This window comes from Cupressus sempervirens, chromosome 5, assembly GCF_028749045.1.
Source record: "Cupressus sempervirens isolate cs-2001-9-10 chromosome 5, ASM2874904v1, whole genome shotgun sequence".
NCBI classification, from domain to species: domain Eukaryota; kingdom Viridiplantae; phylum Streptophyta; class Pinopsida; order Cupressales; family Cupressaceae; genus Cupressus; species Cupressus sempervirens.
Genome location: NC_143122.1, coordinates 953506669 through 953529239, shown reverse-complemented (window position 1 = coordinate 953529239; position 22571 = coordinate 953506669). Strand labels below are relative to the sequence as shown.

At 37.6% G+C, this 22571-nt stretch overlaps 1 protein-coding gene across 3 annotated transcripts in view; it reads right to left on the bottom strand.

The window, feature by feature from the left end:
- Nucleotides 1–1595: 1595 nt before the first annotated feature.
- Nucleotides 1596–22571, bottom strand: part of LOC149559119 (DUF21 domain-containing protein At2g14520-like) — a 267823-nt gene continuing 246847 nt past the window's right edge. For all 3 annotated transcript variants that reach the window (XM_089833060.1, XM_089833061.1, XM_089833062.1), the window contains 3 exons: nt 2432–2478; nt 2140–2353; nt 1596–2039 (listed from right to left, as the gene is read on the bottom strand). In XM_089833060.1, coding sequence (XP_089689186.1) covers nt 2200–2353; nt 2432–2478 — 201 coding nt within the window. In that variant the 3' untranslated portion in view covers nt 1596–2039; nt 2140–2199. The remainder of the gene's footprint in view (nt 2040–2139; nt 2354–2431; nt 2479–22571) is intronic.

The following is a 22571-nucleotide window of genomic DNA, read 5'->3' as shown; positions in this document are numbered from 1 at the left end:
CTTGCGTGATCATTACTCGATTTACGTGGATTTGGTACTCCCTAGTTTGGAGGTTTCATTCCTTAGTGTGTTCGTCCTTGGATTGTGATCTTGTTGTCGGATATTGTCATCTGAGAGGAGCATTCTCTCGTGTGACTAAGAAAAGTCTCACATGAGTATGTACTTTATCATGTGGCAGCTCAAAGTCTCATGCGAGTGTGTACTTACTCACATGGCAAAGCAAAGTCTCATGCAAACCTTGTGTGGAATCTCGCCTAGTTCATGGAGGATTCTCGTGCGATAGCCAATCCTATATCGCGCAAGCATTATTGTTGTTTTCTCGCATGGGAAATAGTGAGTGTTTTTACGCTCTTGGTGAAGATGCAATTGTAGTTTTGATTACCCTTTTGGGTAGTACATCTTCCCATTTGAAAATAGATTATGTTTAGGGTAGTACATCTTCCCATTTGAAAATAGATCATCTTTAGGGTAGTACATCTTCCCATTTCAAAACAGACCAGCTTTAGGGTGTATAAAATATATCGTTTAAGATACTTAAGATATCTTTTAATATATATGATGATTCATTTGAGATAGGTTCCAGCCCTCTATGAGTTAAGATAAAGATTCTAGAAAATTTCAAGGCTTTAGGATTTCAGACTTGGCTAATTTTAGGATTCAATATTTGTCTTTCAGTATGTTGTCTAGTAGATGAGTGGTTGTAACGTTGAGCCCTCATCTTGTGCATGATCATTTGAGAGTGTTTGCTTATAATTCTTGATTATGTTATGATTAGTTGGAAATGGACTTTATATGTTTAACCATACTAGGAACTTTTACTTGGGATTTAAAAAGAATATCTCCTTGGTATATTCTCATGATTCGTGTGATCTTTGGTTCGTAAGTTACGGTTTACTAGCTTGGGGATCTTTGGAAGTGTTTGTAAGACTTCGGCCGGTGTAGGTGAACATGTGAGTTTAGCCATGTTCCCTATTCTTATTACTTTACTTAGATGTTTCAATCTTGCACTTGGTTACTTTATGTTGTTGTTAAGTAACTTAAGAAAAAAATTATTTAGTGCATGTTTTATCCTTGTGTTCCAAGGATCTCTGGGCATGGCATTATAGATTGCCATGTTCAATGAAACTGATGTCAGCATGACCAAGGTAGCAGGTTGATTCAATGAATATTTTATAAGGCTTTAGTTTATTAAAGTTTATAAGCCTATTGAAGTGGCTCCTTTGTAATGGTAGTAAATGTGGAATTTTTGTGTAGTTGACATGATGGTTCTTTAAGATAGTTAAATTTGGACCTTTATGCTTTTGTAAATCTTATTATATCAATAAAATATAAAACTTATTACTGACCAAAAAAAAAAGGATTGGACAACCTAGAATCCATAAATTAGCCAAGATAAGTTTTGAAAAAAGTGTTGTTCTTTTCCTTAAATAACTTCCTTTCACACTGACATCCGCCCTCACATTTATTTCCTATATAATCAAATACAAGAAAGCATTGTTTTCATTAGCAGGGCTCAAATAACTATCTCAGGATTAGATGCAACAAGATCATTATACATCTGACAATCATTTTAAGAATAATAAGATAACAGTATATTTTCAACAGAAAAATCTAAGATAGCATTATAAATTTCAACAAAAACAAAATCTCTCTTTGAGTTTCAGAAGGTAGGAAGCTCTCCATATTCTCTGTCAAGAGTATTCCTGCTTCTATATGATTTTTCTCTCCAAAGGAATTCCAAAGGAAGTCACTTGAAAAAGATATGAATCTTATTTTTAACGTCAAAGCTAACTCAGTTTCTGGCAGCCAGAAAAATTAAAATCCGTAACTGCCATGGACAAAGGCAACATGCTCACACCTCAAAAAGAAATTACTACTGGCAGCATCATACTGTACTAAACAATGAGTAAAATGTTGTTTTTTACAAAGGCTTAATCAAAATAGGCATAAATTCATGAAATTTCAGATTACATAGACCAGTCAAAGATACCATCTATTGTTTTCGATTTGTTGAACCTTGTATTGTTGTTTTCTTGATTCTGGAGGAGACAAACAACCCATTTTACATGCATGTTAAAGATCACAAAGTGAGAAAATAATATCAGGTAACATATAAACAGAAATAAAAATATGACTTACATTGTTTGAACTATTCTCGTGTCGAAAACTATATAAGCTGCGGCCCTGCAAAAACATTGGTCAACCTTGCAGTGAAGGGTGTGGAGAGACTGATAACGTTGATGTTGACCCAGGTACTTGAGGATGAGGTGAAATGGGAGAATTCAATATATGAGTTGGCTGGAGAGAAGATGATACAGATGAACTTCCTGATGCAAGCATATTGACCTTTATCCTGAATCATCATAAAATGCCCATTAATTCGTGTTTAAAGAAAAGTACATTTTATCAATTACTACATTTGTCAACTTACTTATTATGAACATCAATGTATTCATCTGTTTCATCAAATATCTCTTCCTGGAATCACATGAAGATCCATGAAAGTATTAGTTAGTTATAAATGAGTGTTGGAAATTCGATGTCTAAGAAAAGACTCAATGACTTTATATTCAAGATGTAAGTTGAGGGAATTCAACCAAAGAATCAAATTATATAGAACTTCCAAAACAGTGGTTGTGCATGCTCCACTTCACAATAAATTATCACCTAGGATAAAAGGGAAACAGGGTGTCATTTTACAATCAAATAAATAACAAAGCTGCACTACATAGGTTTCTGATCATTTTTCTTGTAAATGGAAACCAATTATAGACACATGAAAGGCAAAAAATACTAAGCAGGATCTTTTATAATGCCACTTAGTAATTTATATATTTTAAAATAGTTAAGTATAATAACCCAGACACTAAAAACAGAACATTAGATTTTAATGCGATAAAAACATTCACATGCTCATATTTCTGTTTATATCGCTGCTCCATGGAAAGCTAAGGATAATCACAACAGAAAATTGTTTTCAGATTTCTAAATGATTTAATTTCAACGCTCTTGAAAACCCTTTAGGAAACCCTTTGAACTGGCCATTTACACCTTATTTTAGCCCCTTACAAGCTTCAAAAGAGAAAAAAGTAAAATGTAATTTTGCAAAAGACAAATAAGAGAACAAGGAAAACACAAGCAGTCCCCTGGAAACAATTTAATTGACAAAACAAAACAAGCCTTGCCTGCCTTGGCACAAACATATTTACCTAACCAGTGATGCTCAAGAGTGCTAGCACCCACTTTTATATCCCTTCAGAAGTTGGATGTAATATCATTTTAAATTGATAATTTGGACATGTGCATTAGCCATACTTGAAGGTTCTAACAAGCTTGGACTATAATTGTATGCCTTGCCATGCCACATGTATAAAATAACACTTGAGGAATGTAACTCTCAAACATAATCCATAGCTAAATGGTCCAACCTAGAATATTTGATAGTTTTGACAAAAACCCAGTATTCAAGCACAATTTCTAGTAAGTTTTTATCACCAAGATGCAGGAATGGGCAAGGTCAGAACACTAGAATGCAAACAATATTCAAAATTATTATATGAATTAGTAGCAGGCCAAAAAAATTGTGCAACACATAGTTTGCAAACTCATAGAGTACTCCCCAAGTTGTCAAGTGCTCTCTATTTTTTTGGCTGGGCAAATACTCTCATGTTCAACTCTTGCAATTTTATAGACACAAAAAACCATGACTGGAAATGTTGATTCAGGTAAAATACTAGATAAAATGTGTATTTCACATGCTGTTTTTGCTATAAAACTTGCATTTTCTCTTTCAAGATGTCAATTTTTAATTTAATACATTTTGTAATTAAATTTTACCAAAAAAAAATAGTTTATGTAAGGGATTCTAATTTTTAATTCTTTCTAAATTGCGGAGTTTTTGCCAAATTGAAAATTTTGGGCTTGTCGAGTACTCTCCAAGTCCGAGACTGTGAACTATGGTGCAACATAGTTCACAAAGTAAGCAATAAGAAAACATGAAATATAGATATGTTGACTTAGCTTAACCATATAACACATTATATAGGGATCGATATCGAATATAAGAATTAGCAAAATACTGCGTAGCTAGTTGCATAACAATAAGAAAATATGAAAGATGGGAAATTAGTAGTTTCTCCTTAAAAGCACAGCTGATTACAAACAGAGATCCCGTGAACAACAATTCAAAATATAACTCACAAAATAGAGAATGGTTAGGATTTAGGAACTCTCTCTGCTACCTGAAATCTATCCATACAAAGCACATGCAGCTATCTTTTCTGCCTCAAGATTTGTAGGCCTGAAAATTGCATATGACTTTTGAGTTGTCTCTAGTAATTCCAACTCCTCAAGTTTTGGAGTGATGACACTCAGCTCTGCAAACAGTTTCAAAACGCTCTGAAATGTACTTATCTTATTCATTACCTTGCTAACTTCCTTATCAAAACCTGTGAGAGCTTGATTAGAAGATTCATACACAGTAGCCAAAATATCCAAGCTTTCCTCTTCCTCCTTGATCATGTTATCAATGTCAGCTACATACTTAGCTGACTTTATACAATGAATGAATATCTTTTTACCTTAGAAAATACAAGCTTTACATCAACTGATCTTCGAGATACAGTTCCTGATCTCCTTCCTTTTCAACACTAGCAAGTGCCTTGCTTAGATCACTCCCAACAATGATGACATATCAGAATTAGTGGGAGTCTTCACGAGACTTTCCACTATTCCTCTTGTTCTTCTGTCTTCTCAGGTGCATCATCCTTATCAGTAGGGTCACTACTAGGCTCATCATAATTTGGAGATGAAGGCTCCAACTGAACATTATTCTTATCAGCCTCTTCAATTGTGATCACTGAAGGCTTTCCTTCATTCTTCCCCTCTCTTATCTCAACCTCTATCATAATATCTTGTTTTTCTTTCTCCTCTTTCTCTTGCTCTTCTTCTTCATCCTCAGCCATATCTTGTGATTCAAGCATAATCTCTCTGATCTTTTCATTAGAAATGAAATTTGCCATGAAGGTAGTCTTTTCCTGCTCTTCCTTGGATGGTTCCAAGGTAATTGGTACACCAGTTACAAAGGAATCAAGTTGTTGCACTATACTAAGAATTTGTTCATATCATCAGTGTCATCCTTACTCTGCTCCATAGGAGTCACAGCCTGTTCTCTGATTATTATGCCATAAGGTTTTGGTGCAGGGGTTGGTACACCCTTATAATCTATATCCATGAATACTTGAGAGATCACTCTCTCAGTTTCTTCACAAATCTCCTCATACTTTCCAGCCATCAACTTTATGATTCTCATCTTGTATCTCACTTTATCCTTGGCCTTGTTCACTATCCTACACATCTCACCGAATGTTATCAGAGTGCAAAGATCATGTAGAGTCTTCTCTCTTATCCTCTGATCTTCCTCCAAAGGTCTGTCTTCTTGAGTCAAGTTTGTGAAAGAGATCATTGGGAATAAATCCCTGAATCTCAATTAGATTTCTTTTGAAATTTAGCAAGGAGGTGATAATCTTCTAACAGCTTTTGATCATCTACTTCATATTTGTCATAGTACTTGTTCAGTTGACTTATCAATCCTTCTTTCTCTATTCTTTTTGTGATCTCATAGCTGGCTTCCATTTGTTTTTCTGATCATCCTTCTTTTCTTACATTTGTGGTTTTGCTTCAGTTTTCTTCTTGGTCTCAGTTACCTCTGTCTTCTTAGGACTGGATACCATTTTTATTGGATTTTGTGGTCATTCCATTGAAAAGAAAAGGATATGATGCTATTTTGGGATGAATTGGTTGGTGCAACCAAAAGTAAAACATGATTGGAAACGAAATACCCTATCAATGGAGCACGGAGGCAAAAGATTCATAATTGACCTACCCACACAAATGGTAGGTGAGGAGGCAACATCGTCAAACTCAAAAGGTGAAGGCGATAGTGACAACGAAAGAAATGATGATGAAGGAAAGAGGAAAATGGAACCGGACAACTAAGGAGTGTTGACAATAGAAGGAGAATTGAATGACGACGACCTAGACTTAGTGAATGGCCTTTACCACTGGCAAATAGAAGACTGCGAACTCTTTCGGAGTTGTAACATGTTAAGGGTCGATGAAGGTGAGAAAATGAATGTCCGAAGGAATACAGAGAAGCAGATGACGCAAAGGAGGTTACGGCTGAAGAAGGGAAGAACATACAATACAAACCCAAAAAAAAGAAAAATTTCACCATCCGGAACACGGTGAACGGACAGCACAGGAAGAAAAGAATGTATCGCACCATAAAATTACTTGAACGGTGCCGACCGCAAGGAAATAAGCTAGATGCGTGACGACCGCAGGCACAGTGAGCGACGGAGGTGACACAAAATAGAGATAAAGCGTGGCATGACAAACTCAACAGGTTTCAGTCGGGGCAATTGGTACTCAAGTACAACGGTTGGAAGGAACTCAAACCGAAAAAGTTTAAGGCCAGATGGGTTGGACCATATCAGATCCGAAAGGTCGACGACAATGGATCGATAAAATTGGAGACATTGGACGAGCAAGAGGTGCCTCCGGTAGTCAACGGATTTAAATTGCAAATATATGGTGCTAGGAAGACTCCGTCGCTATCGCAGAATGGCCCGTTGACTCCCTCGTTGTAGAATGGCGACGCCTGGAGGCAGAATTGAGGTGCTTTTTTCCTTTTTTTTGGTAAAAATATTATTTTTTAAAAAAAATTTGAAAAAAAAAAAGAGAAAAAAAAAAAGGAAAGAAAGTGTGTAGGCCGCGGGAGAATGTTCCGCAGGAAACTCTCCGCGGGAGATGGCCCGCGGGCACATCTCCGCGAGAGGTTGCCTCGCAGCCAACTCTCCTGTCCACGGAAGCAGTTCGCGGGGCTGTTAAAAACAAAAAAAATGGCGGCGTTTTCTTTTACTTTTCTCCATTATATCTGCCGCGGATGGAACGCAAATTGCCGACGTTGTATTCTATGACATTTCGCTGCCTGCACAACTTCACACGGACAGGACAGAGAAACCACTGGTAATTGGCTGCCTTTACTAGCATTTGTATAGGTATCGTAGGCAGTCGGCAGACGGTAAAGTTGAAGCCACTTGGAACAAAGGCACCCGTCATGTAGGTGGACTTGCACTTGGGCAGATCGACTGGCGAGGCCCGTTTCAAACGATGGCGTCGGTAGACTCGCTTCCTTGAATCGAGGTCAAAGACGGAGAGATGGATCAGAGAGATTTTATTTGGAGAATCTGCGGGGTTTACTTTCAGAGTTGCGAATAGAAGGTATTAATGCGCAACTTCGATTATTTACGGATTTGCTCGCAGAAGAAGGATTTGTGGAATCATCACCAATCAGGCAACAGAGCAAGTCCCGCGGTTGAGGAAGGAAGAGACGGCTTCATCGGAGGCAATGATAGTTTTTTTCATTTGTTGGGTTATGTCAGGCATAGGAATTTTGCAAAAAAAAAAAAAAAAAACGACGATAGATTCAAGCAGTGTGGAATGAGTATCGGATATTGCCACAAGGAAGGGGAAGTATCAGTGATTGCCAGAAAGAGTGTGGAATCGGCAGAAAATGACAAAAATGGTGTGTTTCATGCTGCCCCTCGACCCCATCACCCCAGTCGTTGCGGATATCAATCGTGGGAGTCTGACCAATTGAGAAGACTTAGAGCTACTACAGGCATGGAGTGTTTGTGTACTAGAGGCACTAGCAGTAGGTGTTGGCCGAGAGGCTGTCTTGGTGGATGCATAGAGAGCTCGAGAGGAGTGGGTCATCTAGAAGGTAGTACAGTGACACTTAGCTCAGTGGACCCAGTGTTGGAAGCAGAGAAAGCAGCATGGGTGGCTATCAAAGTCAGCTTGAGGAAACAGTATTGTGTTAGTAGAGGCTACAGATGTAACGGGATGAATGTGGAAGTGATGTGACAGAAGCAGATTTTTCTTGTTGTAGTCACTCTGTTAATGTATTTTGTTTGTTAATTTGTCTCAGATATTTTGTAATTGTCATCCGGAGATGACTTTTCTTTTTGGGGGGGATGGTGTCAACCGACTGGATTGTCGTCGGTGTTTTTGTAGCTGACGGGGTGATTGTCGTCGGTGTTTCTGTATTCTGTAGCCGACAGGTAAATAGTTTGTAGCGACATAATGTTTGTGGCTGACGGACTCCTTCGGGAAGGTTCGGCAGATAGTATTTATATCTTGTCTGGGATCATTGTATCTCATCATCTATCATTCATCTTATCTTTTGAAGCATAATGTAATGTTCTGGCATATGCGAATAATCTAAGGAATTTTGCTATTCATGTTCCATTGTCTGTATGCGTTCCTTTAATTTACCCGTACGGTAAACTGGGGAATATTGTTACAATACCACTTACCACTTGTCCATCGGGATGGCACCTTTCAAAGTATTGTACAAGTACGAACCCCTTTCCTTCATCGACACAGTTTTGGGTGATAGTCGCACTCCAAGGGCAAAGGAATGGCTTCAAGAGGGACAAGACATCTTGAGATGCTTGAAAGAAAACATAAAACAGGCGCAGAATCAACAAAAGATGTACGCTAACAGACACCGAATAGAGAGAAGTTTTGAAGTGGGAGGCTTGGTCTATCTCAGATTTCAGCTATACCGACAATCCTCATGGAAGGAAAAGGGGAAAGAAAGACTAAAGCCGTGATTCTATGGCCCATATTGTGTAGCTTGTCGCATCGGTGCAATCGCCTACGAGCTGGAACTTCCAGAGGGAAGCCGTATTCATAATGTGTTTCATGTCTCCTGCCTGAAGAAAGTCGCGGGACAAAATGTCACAATAGCTGCAGACCGTTTGCCACTCAATGAGAAGGGAAGCTCATATTGGAGCTGATCAAGATCATCGAAGTACATGAGAAGACCTTGCAGAACCACACAGTGAAGGAATATTTGGTACGCTGGAGACACTTGCCGTTGGATGACACAACGTGGGAGGGCGAGCACATTCTACAGCATCCGGCATTGCAATTGCTTGAGGACAAGCAAATTTTAGGACTAGAGGACTGTAATGTTACCGTCATAAAATAAATTGTTAATCAAACTATTGTCAATGGACCAATTGATTTAATATATCTCGGACCCATTTTTGTTTTGTTTCCGTAGGTATGTATAGCCATCGGCTATCTTTGTACACCCTTAGAAAGGTTTCGCCAATGGGTATTTAAGCATGGCTTGTAGGTAGTCATTAGGTATCAATTCTGGGTTATTTCTTTGTACTGCGAATTCTTATTGAGATTCTCTGTTGTTTTCCATTTCGGAAGTGAAAGACCTTCCTCTATTTGGCTATTTCCGGTTTCGGTGGAATTCAACCCTCACCCTATTTCGTTGCCTATAATACTTCTGTCGGATTTGGCAAATCGGAGCACCATCTTTTGGCAAATATTAATTGAATGTTTCCGTGTTCACTTTCCACTCTTGTTCATGGTTGTATTAAGCAAATTCATCTTCCACAATCACACGACTTCATTTGCACAACTACGCATTCGTACAAACGTTGGCTGGCACACATACATCTACATAAACTATACCATATGGCTCACCTTACACTGTACGACCTTCTCAAATCTACCATACAACCTTGTTTGTGATCCCACGACCTTTGGAACATTTGACAGTACGGCCTATTCAACACCCTTCCATACAGCCATCTGCCATATGATACCATACAATATATCTGCCATCTGATATTGTATGGCATATCAACTGCTCATCATCACGTCATTCGGCCTCTCCCTTGACCGTACATCCTCATTTGGTGTCTATACACCATCTCAATCTAGTTGTATTGCTCCAATATACCATACTACTTCCACAGTAGCTCTGCCTGAGTGACATTTTCAGCATCTGATGAAGAAAGTTCATTTCCAGTGAAGTCATAGGGAACAGGATCATCACACCAAATGTCAACATTGCCAATTCTTTCATACTTGTAGAGCATATATGCTCTTATATATTCAACATGCAATACTTTGCGGGGGTTTGGGAAAACATACCCTTGAGATCATCCTCCATAGTTTTACAAGGGCATTTCTTAGAATGATATGTATTCCTCTCCTTAATATCTGAAATTTGTGGTGTGTCCATGTCATGTTCCCAATCCAGGTATCTGTAATTGCTAAGCCCTGAAATTTGCACCCTACCAATTCAGTGAAATGAACTGGAAATTTCAAGTAACATGGAATCACTCATAGGTAGTGGGATTTTCCTATTGAACTGAGTGACTCTCCGGGTTATAGGTTGGCTCCTTGTGATAAACACCCAAGCTCTTATTACTAAAAAGAACTGAACTTGATAGGAAAAGTGAAGAAGATGCAGAAATAAAACCTTAAAAATTGAACCTAGCTAATAGGTGATACACCAAACCTTATTGATACTGAAGATTTGACTATAATCAAACAATAAGACTCTTCTTGTTGCTAAACACTTCAATCCTATACTGATTTGCATCAATATTTCATAATAAGGTCCTAGCAATGAGAGTTAAGGAAAATGAACGCATTCACATAACTATCTCAAAATAGAAGACACAAATTATAACCTACAAACAAAGTACAAACTACAACTAGGTGATGGACGAGACAAAATAACAAGGAATCATAAAGACTCACTTTTCACTTTATCAATCAGATATTTTCACACAGAAACAAAAAGGAAAGAAGGCTAAATTTCAAGAAGAAACTGTCACAAAATGATTCAATTCATCTGTTCAGTATCCCAAAACTGAATTACAAAGAATGCAGAAAAAATATCAAGTACACAAGACAATGTCACAAAATTCTCATCTACATCATCAGAACTCTCCAAACAATAAGAGTACAAGAGACTAGGTACAAACCCCCTTGGGTTCGAATCCATGAAACAAGGCTCCAAAAAAGGAGTCAATACTCATCAAAATGATGACGAACTGACTGATAAACTGCACTAAGTCATAAAGGAACCTATGAATCACTCCTAACTGCCCATTAAATGCTCTAACGGATCATAAGGACCCTCAAAATAACTTGGCAAAGTCAAATTCGACCTACAACTGTGTCCTAGAAAAACTCTATATACTCCAACTGTTCATAGAGACTTAGTCTTAAACCATTTACTCAACCTTCCCTCCTTAAGCATTTACCACAACTGATTTAAAATCCCTAAAATTTTGTAAGCACAAGATTCAAAATGGGTTATGTTTTTGAAAAAATCTATATATTTGCATTCAATTAATAAGATTATAAAATGGTTAATAAAAAACACCAATTAATAATCCTGCTATACAATAAGATGCAAATATTTTATATTGACATGATTTAAGTGTTGAAACACTTGACTTAAACCACTCCCCAACACCCACGACACATGAATTCATTATAAAGCAAAAAATGGAATTAGGTCCCATCCAAAACCCGCGGACTTCAAAATCATTACAAATGATTTGAGGAAAATAAATTAATTACTTTTCAACCCTAAATCTATTCATTTTTCCCTTGCATGAGCATTCTGGAGAGTTCAAGGATGAAGCGTAGGGTTTATGGACTCTTTTCACTCCATTTGCAGTCAGTTCTGGAGTTATTCCCTGCATTTCTGAGCATATTCGGTATTATCTTTCTAGACCTGGGGTCTTCACTATTACTTTAGTCATCTTCCAGCCGCATCTAGACGTTTAGTTGCCATTTGTGCCAGCCATTGCTACTTTCTTTGCTCATTTTTTTTTTGTTTTGAGCCGCCACGGATGAGGTGTTTGTGGGATTTCTGGGCATGTTTTTAGCATTCTCTTCTGATAAAATACCAAATCTGGGAGAGTTGCGTCTGGGTTTTTGCTGAGATAACTCATGATCTGGAGATTTTTGTGCTTTCCATGACTAGGATCTTCTTCACTCATGGTTTTCTATGTATTTTTCCTCAAATCATGACTCTTTCTTTCAATCACAGCATAGGTTTCTGAAGAGCAAATATTGTCTGTTGCATGTGACGCATGAAAGTCAAAGATTTACTTTGAAAGTTTGAGCTGGAGAATACAGATCTTTGTTGTTGCTGAAATGCAAAGAACACTCTCGTTGTTACATATTGTAATGAGCCTTGCTCAATGTAACCACAATTTGCCCTAATTTGCTGCTTGTAATTTTGTCAAACAATTCATGTGCAACCTTGTAACTTGCTAGTCTGAGTGCATAAATGTTTTCCCAATGATATCCATTGTATATACTACTTGCAAAAGAGTTCTATGTTGTTTAGACAAGGTCCTAGATGCAATGCAGATTTCTTTTTGTATTTTGAAATGCAATAGATGAAGTATCATGACCTAAATGTGCAGCTACAGCCTATAGTCATTATATCAAATAGTTGGCATACATCCCTCTTAAAATTTCAAATAGATAATAACTCAAATAGAGAATTCCCAACTTCAGATATATTATTGACAATGCAACAATTCTACAATGGTAATGAGATGAGACGCCAAGACTCTTGGCTTACATACATATGCTTAAATCTGATATGAGCTTTCACCTACAGCAGTACCTCCTAAAATGCAACTAGATGACATATAATAGCATGAATTAAACAAAGGAACCTGGTTCTTGAAATCGCCTTGATTCTCCAATGAAGATGCAAGAAATGTCCCAAAGAGTGATGGCCTCAAATGCCCAATGTAAATGTCTGAAGCAGCCACCCCTGTTCTGATATAAAAGATTATTATACAATAATTCCCAGCTGTTATGGGCTCCAAAATGCAACCAGCTTCATCCAATAATCCTCCTATATAGTGTGCCCAAGGTAAGAAGGGAAATCAAACCAAGATGAGGGAGTAACGAACAAAATCGTGGTCTCCACAAGCATCCCTAATGTGACTGAGTTTTTATTTTCAGAATCTGAAATAATATCAGACCTTCTCCTTTCAATATTTGATGCCAAAGAAGAGTGTAATGCTTCTCCAAAATTGTGTCTAGGCTGAGAATGCTTTGAATGATGCACCAAGTTACTGTAGTGAACACTGTAGCGGATCACTATAGCACGACACTATTCACGGGTACTGTAGCAGCCAACACTAAATCTGATCTGCAAGTAATAACCTTTAAACCCTTTATTCAGAAAGTACAATAATACATCAGCTATTGTACTCAATTATTTTTTTCAATGTAGCACAAATAGAAGACTAAAGTATCTTCCTCCCAGCTGCAATAATTCAAGTAATATATCACACCCTCAAAATTGCTATCAATAGAAAGTTTTTGTTTCCTATGACAAAGAAGTAATCTGCAGAAACCCTAGGCTCCACAAGATGAAACAACAACAACAACAACAACATCAAATCTACCTGATGAGAATGAAGCCCATGATGTCCATTTATACTTTTTTCCTCAAGAGGTCGACCTCCTTCTAGAACTTTCCCAAGTCACCTTCTAGAAGGAATATTAATTTATTATTTTATTAAGTGACTTTATGATATATTATTTTATTTAAGTCACTTTATTAAATTAATTAAATATAAAGTTACCTTTTAATATTTATTTATTTGATAACTTTATAAATAATTAACTTAATACCACTTTTTAATTTAATTAAAATAATCAATTAGTCATCCTCATAAAATAATCATTATTTTGGACAACTTAATTAATTAGATTAATTAAATCAAACTACCTCTAAAATGGGGACATTACACATATCTTTTAAATTTTCGAACATTGTAGCATCATCTTTTGAAGTTTTGATTGTAGCCCTAGACATATGCTCTGTTGTTTGCAGATCTAAAAGATATCTTTGTATTTGATTTTTACTCACAGACGTTCAACACATTATCAGATATAAATTATTCCAAGCATAGAAGCCAAAGTGCATTTCTGCACTATTCCATCTACCTGTTGATAACTTTGCATTTTTAGGTATATATACTACTGGTTATTTTCTAAATGTGTTCTCCACTTACCTGTTTAGTTATCTTTGTATCTTTGGGTGTATAAAACAACTCTTGTATGCATAGCTGGTATCTTCCTTTGACTCTGCTTTTACTTTGCCGTATACCCATCTTTATTATTAGATGGTCCTGAAGCTGTACTCATCATATTTTCTTGTTACTTCTGAATGCTATCTTCTTTGTTGTTATATCTTTTGAGGCCTGAAATTGATCAGCTTCATCTGTCATGTTTCTAATGAGTAAGTCGGGCTCAATAACCCTTGTGGGAGCCTACTGTTATATTTGCATATCTGTTAGAAACAGGATGTTGCATAGTGAACAAACATGTTAGTAGTAATGCATTTCAGTGTGATAGTTTCCTTTCTTCAATGATATATGTCTTTATATTGTGAAGATGAATGGCGTGATAAGAATATGAGTGAGGTGCAATGAGACTTTGCATTGCTTAGATCCACTAGATCTAACAATCTTTTCTATGAATGCAAAGTTCAGATGCATGGCTGGGGTGCAGTTTGAGACAGTGAATGGGTGGAAGCAGATGGATGCATGTCAACTAGTCATTATAGGCAATGACTGGAGCCCATGACTTTCTCCTCTTTCCTTTTCTTTTTATGTCATTTACTTTGGCAAAGTAGGAATGTATATCAGCAGCTTAGGGACCATTTTTACAGTCACTTGCGTGAGAGAATTTTACTTCCAACATTCTTTGATTATTACAAATCTTTTGCAAAAATCAATTGTATATTCGGATTGAATAATACAAGGACATTTATTATTCTTTCAATATGAACGAAAAGTGTTTACTGCAATTTTGAATATAAGCTGAAAATGATAAACATGAATACTTCACTTCGTTTGCTCTCTTTCGAAACTAAATTTTAACATAAATTAAAATTAAGCAACAGTAATATCAGAATTCTCAATGGAAATGTGGGTAGAACAACTGAGGTGTTGAGTCTAAGTCTGTACTAAATGAGAACCTAAGACCCTACACGCGTAACTCCAAGGAAAATGATTGTCTTACGATACAATATGTGTAAGCATATGTTGTACGAATAAAATAGTGGTCCGTATAGAGGTGGAGGCCAATAGTGTTGTACGATGGGGTGAGGATGAGGGCTTACGACAATGGTGAGGCAGGGCGTGCGGCAAGGATAAGGTCCATACAGTGGGGGGTGTTGCCCAATGGTTGGTAGGATGTGGTATGACTATACGGTGGATGGGGAAGTCAGAGGCAAGGGTTTGTACGATGCAGATAGGAGGTTGTACAGGGTCTAGAAGTACAATTGAAAGGAGGGATAGGCATATGGACAAGGAGGGAGTAGGTGTACGACAAGATGGTGGTGTACGACAGCATATAGTGTAGGAAGAGATGGAGGGAAATGCGTATGGTACTGTGTCGAATAGTTTAGTTGTGCTATACGGAGATGTTGTGTGACTGAAGGCAGAGGGAATGCAGTGGAATTCGGCAATGCCAATGCAAATGATATATATATTAAACACAAATAGCTTGCAAAAAACTAGATAGGCCAAATAGATATATGTAACTTGTTACCGAATAGTAATTATATTTCCGCATATAAATGGTGCTCCGATTTGCCAGATCCAAGCCAAATAATACACCCATGGAATAAGGTGAGGGTTGAATCCCATCGAAACCGAAAAGCCAAGTAGGGAAGATCTTTCACTTTCGAAAGAACGAACAATACTGTATTCCAACAAGAATTTGCAATACAAAGAAAATAATCCAAATTGCCCTAACAACTACTACCTACATGTTGTGCTTAAATTCTCTTCAGAGGAACTCTCGAGGGTTTACAATGATAGCTGACGACAACACCTACGGAAACAATTAAAATAAAAATGGGTTTGAGATACACTAAATCAATTGGCCCACAAATACAAATAGTATTACCTTGGGCCCCATATTTATTAATTAAAGTAACTAATTAAAGGCCCTTTTATTATATTATTTAAATTTTGGGACCAATTAGTTAATTAATTTAATTTAATTATTACATTAAAATTTGGGGACATGACAAATCCTCGCTACCCAAAGATTGCTTGCCCTCAAGAAATCTGTCACTAGACAAAAGGCCAACAACTCCAAGGTATCGAATCAAACGTGTAGGCAAGACGAGTGAAATGACATCAATCCTCCACAACACCACATTGCCATCAAACATTCGTTGTGCCACTCTAATATTAATATTATCTTGCCCTTAGTCACCAGGATCCCAAACATGCAAATCACAAAATACATCGATGTCATTATGTTCATCAATCTCTTCATGAAACTCATAACTTAGGCAGACCTTGTTGCTCCTACACGAAAATCCCTCACACGGAAGGATTATAGTTATACATGCCTTGAACACGGTTGGAGGACAGACTCCATCATCAAACAACAGTAGCAATTGTTCCATTTATGTGACTCCAGATTATTATCCATACTGTCTTGTAGATTACCAGCCTTGCTCTCATCCTACACACTGAGAGCATTATGGGGGTTCACTTCAACATTGGTTTTGTTGTCAACACCAGGATACCAAACCAAGCACGCAAGCGAGATGAGTAAAATTTCATCAAACCTCCATGTACGACACTATCGTTAGGCATTCGCTGCGCCACTTAACATTTTTGTGCCCTTCAGTAGGATCCTAATGATGCAAAATAATGAAATCGTTCACGAAATGATGTTCAAAATTCTCTTTCGGTATGGTCATAAACACAGACGCTAATGCTAGCACAAACTTAGCCACTAACACAATCACAATGACCACTATTATATTCCTGACGAACGAAACTTCGACTAAGAGAGCTTCAGTGGTGAGAATGTTGGTGAAGGTGGGTTCGGCTATGAGTACCTCAGCAACAAGAGCCTCAGCAAAGGGTGTCGCGACAATAGGAGCCTCAGCGAAGAGTACCTCAGTGAAGGGAACCTTGACAAAGAGCAACTTAGCAAAGGGAACCCTGACCATGAGTAACTCGGCAAAGGGAAACTTTGTAGAGAAAGCCTTGACGGAGAGTACCTTGGCAGTAAATGAAATTTTAGATGCAAATAAAACCTCGGTGGCACACAAAACCCCAATTGAAGCCTTGACAATGGATAGAGCCTTGACAGCGAGCAACGTCTCAAAGGCAATAGAGTACGATGGATATAGCCACAATGATGGACACAATGGTGATGAAGACAGCCACGATGACGTCGACGGACACAACTATGGTGACAGATACAAACTTAGTGTCGGTGACGAACACAATGATGGTGATGATCATGACGATGGACTCGACAACGGACACAGTGGTGGTGATGACAACGAACACAATGACAATGACAAACATGGTTACAGTGAAAACAACGGACACAATGACGGTGATGAACACGGCGATGAGCATGGTGATTGTGATGAAAATAGACAAGTACAATGACAGACACAGCAACAGTGATGAGAACAAACACAACTATGATGACAGATACAACCACAATGGTAGACATACAAACTTGGCAATGACATGACCACAATGATGGACATTGCTTTAGTGACAGATGCAGCCTCAGCAATAAACACGATCTTAGTGATAGACATAGCCTCGGGGACGAACACAACCTCAATGACAACTTGAGCCTCGGCAACAGATACAACTTCTATGATGGACACAACCTCGGCAACTAATAGAACCTCCACAACAGATAGTGCCTCAATGACAGGCACAACTTCGCGATGGGCACAACTTGATTTGTCCATGTCTTCGCAAGACCCATGCAAGTAACATCTTCAATTTTTAGGTGTTCTCCCCATGTTGGTGCAGTAGAAAGATTCAAAAAATTCTCTAGGAGCAGCCCTGTAATCGTGCCTTCATTCTCCCACTTGTGCAAATGAGATATTAGTTTTTCTTCACAATGCTTGAAAACATTACTGACCAATCTATATACTGCAATAGAGGGGGCACATTCAAGAGTACAAACAACCCATAACATAGATGTGATGGATTGGGATATTTCATCCATCTCTTCAATGCATGAAATCATAAGACTCTCCATAACAACTGAAATCTTAATATCATGATCTTCCTTGATGGTGATCAAGAAGTGATGAAACATATCATGGACCAAATTTTGCAATTCGAGATCTAAGAGGAAATTACTTACTTTGACATTTGCACAACTCTTCAATATTGTAGATCTACAAAAAGGGTCACTACTGAAGTCATCAAGACTTTGAAAGCTGTCGACTATCAAATGCAATATCTCTATCATGGTGTTATCATCATATGGTGCTTTAGGAGCCGAAATTCTCAAGACCTCACTGAAACATGTTGCAACTACCAACCTTTTTTCCTTGTCATGGTGTCTCAAAACCCCGGGTTGAGTTAAGGCATCCTTAATCAGCAAGAGGATTCTCTATATAAATCTTGAAGGTAATTGGTTCACCTTACACAAACATACTTCCAATATACCTAATGGAAGATCAACACCCTTGTTGAGCTCTTTGTTAATCTTTTGTAGTGCCATCAACCACCACTCTCCATCGCCGTTCAGTGCCATAGTGTGATCCAAACACCAAAATATCTCAATCATCCTAGTAGGCTAGCAAGATCACGAGCTTTGACACCACTGTAATGTTCTTGATTCGGACATCTATAATATCAAAAGTCTCAATGGAAATGTGGATAGAACAACTCAGGTGTTGAGTCTGAGTCTATACTGAATGAGAACCTAAGACCCTACCTGCATAGCTCTAAGGAAAATGATTGTGTTATGATACAATATGTGCAAGCATATGCCATACAGGTACAATAGTGGTCTATACGGAGGTGGAGACCAATAGATTCGTACAATGGGGTGAAGATTAGGGCATACAGTAATGGTGAGGCAGGGCGTGCAGCAAGGATAAGGTCCGTACAATTGGGGGGAATGTCATACGATTGGTAGGATGTCGTATGGTTGTACGATGGATGGGGAAGTTGGAGGCAAGGGTCTGTACAATGTAGGTAAGAGCTTGTAAAAGGTCTGGAATGTACGATCGAAAGGAGGGATAGGCATATGGACAAGGAGTGAGTGTACGACAAGATGGTGGTGTATGGCAGCGTATGGTGTAGGAAGAGATGGAGGGAAATGCACATGGTATTGTACCATATAGTATAGTTGTCCTATACAGAGATGTTGTGTGACAGAAGGTGGAGGGAATATTGTGGAATTCGGCAATGCCAACGCAAATGATATATATATTAAACACAAATAGCTTGCAAAATACTAGAGAAACCAAATAGATATACACAACTTGTTATCATATAGTAATTATATTTTTGCATATAGATGGTACTCCGATTTGCTAGATCTGAGCCAAGTAATACACCCACAAAATAAGGTGAGGGTTGAATCACACCGAAACCGGAAAGCCAAGCAGGGAAGATTTTCACTTCCCAAATGGAAAACAATACTAAACTGCAACAGGATTTCACAATACAAAGAAAATAATCCAAATTGCCCTAACAACTACTACATACATGTCGTGCTAAAATACCCTACGGAGGAACTCCTGATGGTTTACAATGATAGTCGATGGCAACACTTACAGAAACAATTAAAATAAAAATGGGTTCAAGATATACTAAATCAATTGGCTCAAATTAACTTGGGCCCCATATTTATTGATTAAAGTAACTAATTAAAGGTCCTTTTATTATATTATTTAAATTCTAGTACCAATAAATTAATTAATTTAATTTAATTATTACATTAAAATTTGGGGACATGACAGTCCATGCTTAATCAGCTGAAAATTATCACACACAAAGCTCGCAAGACAAGATCAAATACCTTTTTTGTCATCGAAATAGGGTTTGCTTGAAATCTTTACTCAAATGCTTCAATCACCTTCATTGCTCTCTGCTCAAGCTCTAGAAACTGAAATGGTGACAAACGAGTCAAACTTAACCATTAAATCATCCAAATCCATTCTCCAATTAATGCGTTAGGTTGCATTCTTGAAAAGATGTTGCAAAGATAGTAGCCATGAAAGTTCACATCAATGTCTCAGATCAACTCATCAAGGCCTACAATCAAAGATATCATGCCTCCCAACCTTGATACACCTTATTCCATCCTCGCATCTCCTAACTCTATAGATTCAGGGCTAAGCTATTTTCTGTTCAATTACTACCCCTTAGGCCATGCTTGGCTAGCTCAAGCTGATGTAAGAGGTTGTGCTTGCACTGGAGGAATTATATTGAATGGTTCTTCGTTACCAAATGAATCATTTTGGTTCTTATCTTTCCACACCTTCTCATTCCCATTCTTTCTTTCCTTCACAAATGAATCGTGGATGTTCTTATAATCTATCTGATTAGGTTCATTATTCCTTCTTCTATTGTAATTGTTCCTTTTGACATTAAGTTCTCTTCTATTGTTCACAAAACCACTAAATATGTAATATCTAGCTGTATGCTCTAGATTAGTACATTTGCAATAAGTAACAACTAAATTTCCACACCTTGGTCCACCTAGATTCACTTGCAACCTACAATCTCTTGCAATAAGTCCAAAACTATTGTATCTATAACATGCAACTCCAGAAGATATGACATTATTGTTTCCAATAGGTCTTCTAGCATTAGATCTAGTATTACATTTCTTATTTGTCTTTTGATTTGGTTTTTCTTTGCATTCATGTAACTTACATCCATAAAACCAACAATTGAAACAATAACCAATAAAAGGCTTAGTATCAGTATTCCCTCTGCAATCTTTCTTCATGTGTCCATACTTGTTGCATGCATAGCATCTCCCTTTAATCTTCTTGATCTGCCCTTTAGGTTCATCAATCTGAATAGGTCTCTAAACAGGATCTTCCACTGGTCTTTCCTCATCTGCCTTAGAACTTTCAGCACTATAATAACCAACTTTAGTCATGTCACCATTAGGTTTTTGTTGTTGCAATTGTTCATCAATCCTGTTGCAACATGCTAAAAATATTTCTTATTAAATAATTGAAAGGAAAATATCTCAAAATAACATTCATTTCAATGTAACATAAAAGGTAGTTATAACTACTTATGCATTTATCTATTTTATTTTTATTGACAGAACAAGTAAATGATTAACTAATCTAACTACTTCAGTCTATGCACATGGAAATAACCATTTCATTTAACTATAATTCTTAACTGGAAATTGCAAGATATCACTATGAAATAAAGTACCTGATTTATAGATGATTGCAAAAGACCTTGACCTTGAGTTGTCTAAGCCTTGGTTATCAAAGGAAAGGAGAATCATTGCCATTAGACTTAACCTCCATACCACAGACCCTTAAGTATCCCCACACAATCTCTACTACAAAAGGTCCTTCCTACCCTAGGAATCAAGCTTGGGGTACCATTGTCTAGTAACTAAGCATCCTGGTGTTAGAGTATCGGCTAGTTAGCTGGTGAGGCTATGGACATCTTCCATCAACCTATCTTCTAACTACTAGCTCTCTGACCTCTAGTGATCACAACAGCAAGCATGCCACTAACCTACCTTGGCCAAGGATTTTTCGGGGCATTGTATACCCAATCACCCAATGCTTGACTTGACAACAAGACTACAATAAGGAATATCCTGAGCTGACAAGGTTTCTTTTAATAATTTACTTTCTTGTTTGAGTTATTGATGTTTCCTTCTTTTATCATGTAGGAGTATCCTTTGTTCACACCCTTCATCTCAACCACATTGGTCTTCCTCAACGATTCATCGGGTGGATGTATGTGTGATGGTAATCGCAACCAATAAGCTTCCTATCTGGCCTTAGCTTATTAAAGATAAATATGAATTCATGACCTATAAGGCATGATCGACTCTTCTTCCATTCTAGCATTGGCATTTAAAAAGGAAATTTAGTAATGTCTAAGTATTCATATAGCAGCCAGTATATCCTCAATTCTAGCATTGGTAACATAATGATAGTTTCCTTTAATGAATTCAGAAATCAGCCATTCTAGCTTGCTAATACACATTGGTGCAGAAGTTTTCTCTTTACAAATCTAAATCTCCAATGTATAGAATTCTCATCGCAAGAAGCATATTGCAAAATGCTCCTGTATAAGTTTGCACCCGTATTGGTTTATATTTCAATAATACTTTCAAGAAATTATAAATATTGCAATTCGGCACTCAAGTGGATTCATTGAGCTAGTGGTCTTTAGTCTCTCTATTCAACACGCCTAGACTCTTGGAGATTTCAAAATCCCCAACATCCAAATTACCAGAAGCATCTTTAGGTTTATATAAGGCAACCTCAGCTATCACCTCTCCAATTTTGGTATTTGTTATTAACTGAGCAAAGTTTTTCATCCTTTTTGGTTTTGGGGTCTTGGCTGCATATTTCTTTGCCATATCTATAGAAGGGACTGCGACTGGAATAAGGCTTCTTTTTCTGTTCACCTGAACCAGATAACCAATTAGGTACACCCTGAGAATGTTCAACACTTACTGGTCCCTTTTCAGGTGTTTTTAATGAGTCCAGAACCTATAATATACTATCAAGGTTGTCTTGAACCTATTGCTCATCACCAGTTGAATCTTCTCCTTGTACCTGGTCCAAATCTATCCTTGTTTATTGAGAGGCTGACAAGATGTTCTGTTTGCTAAGCATG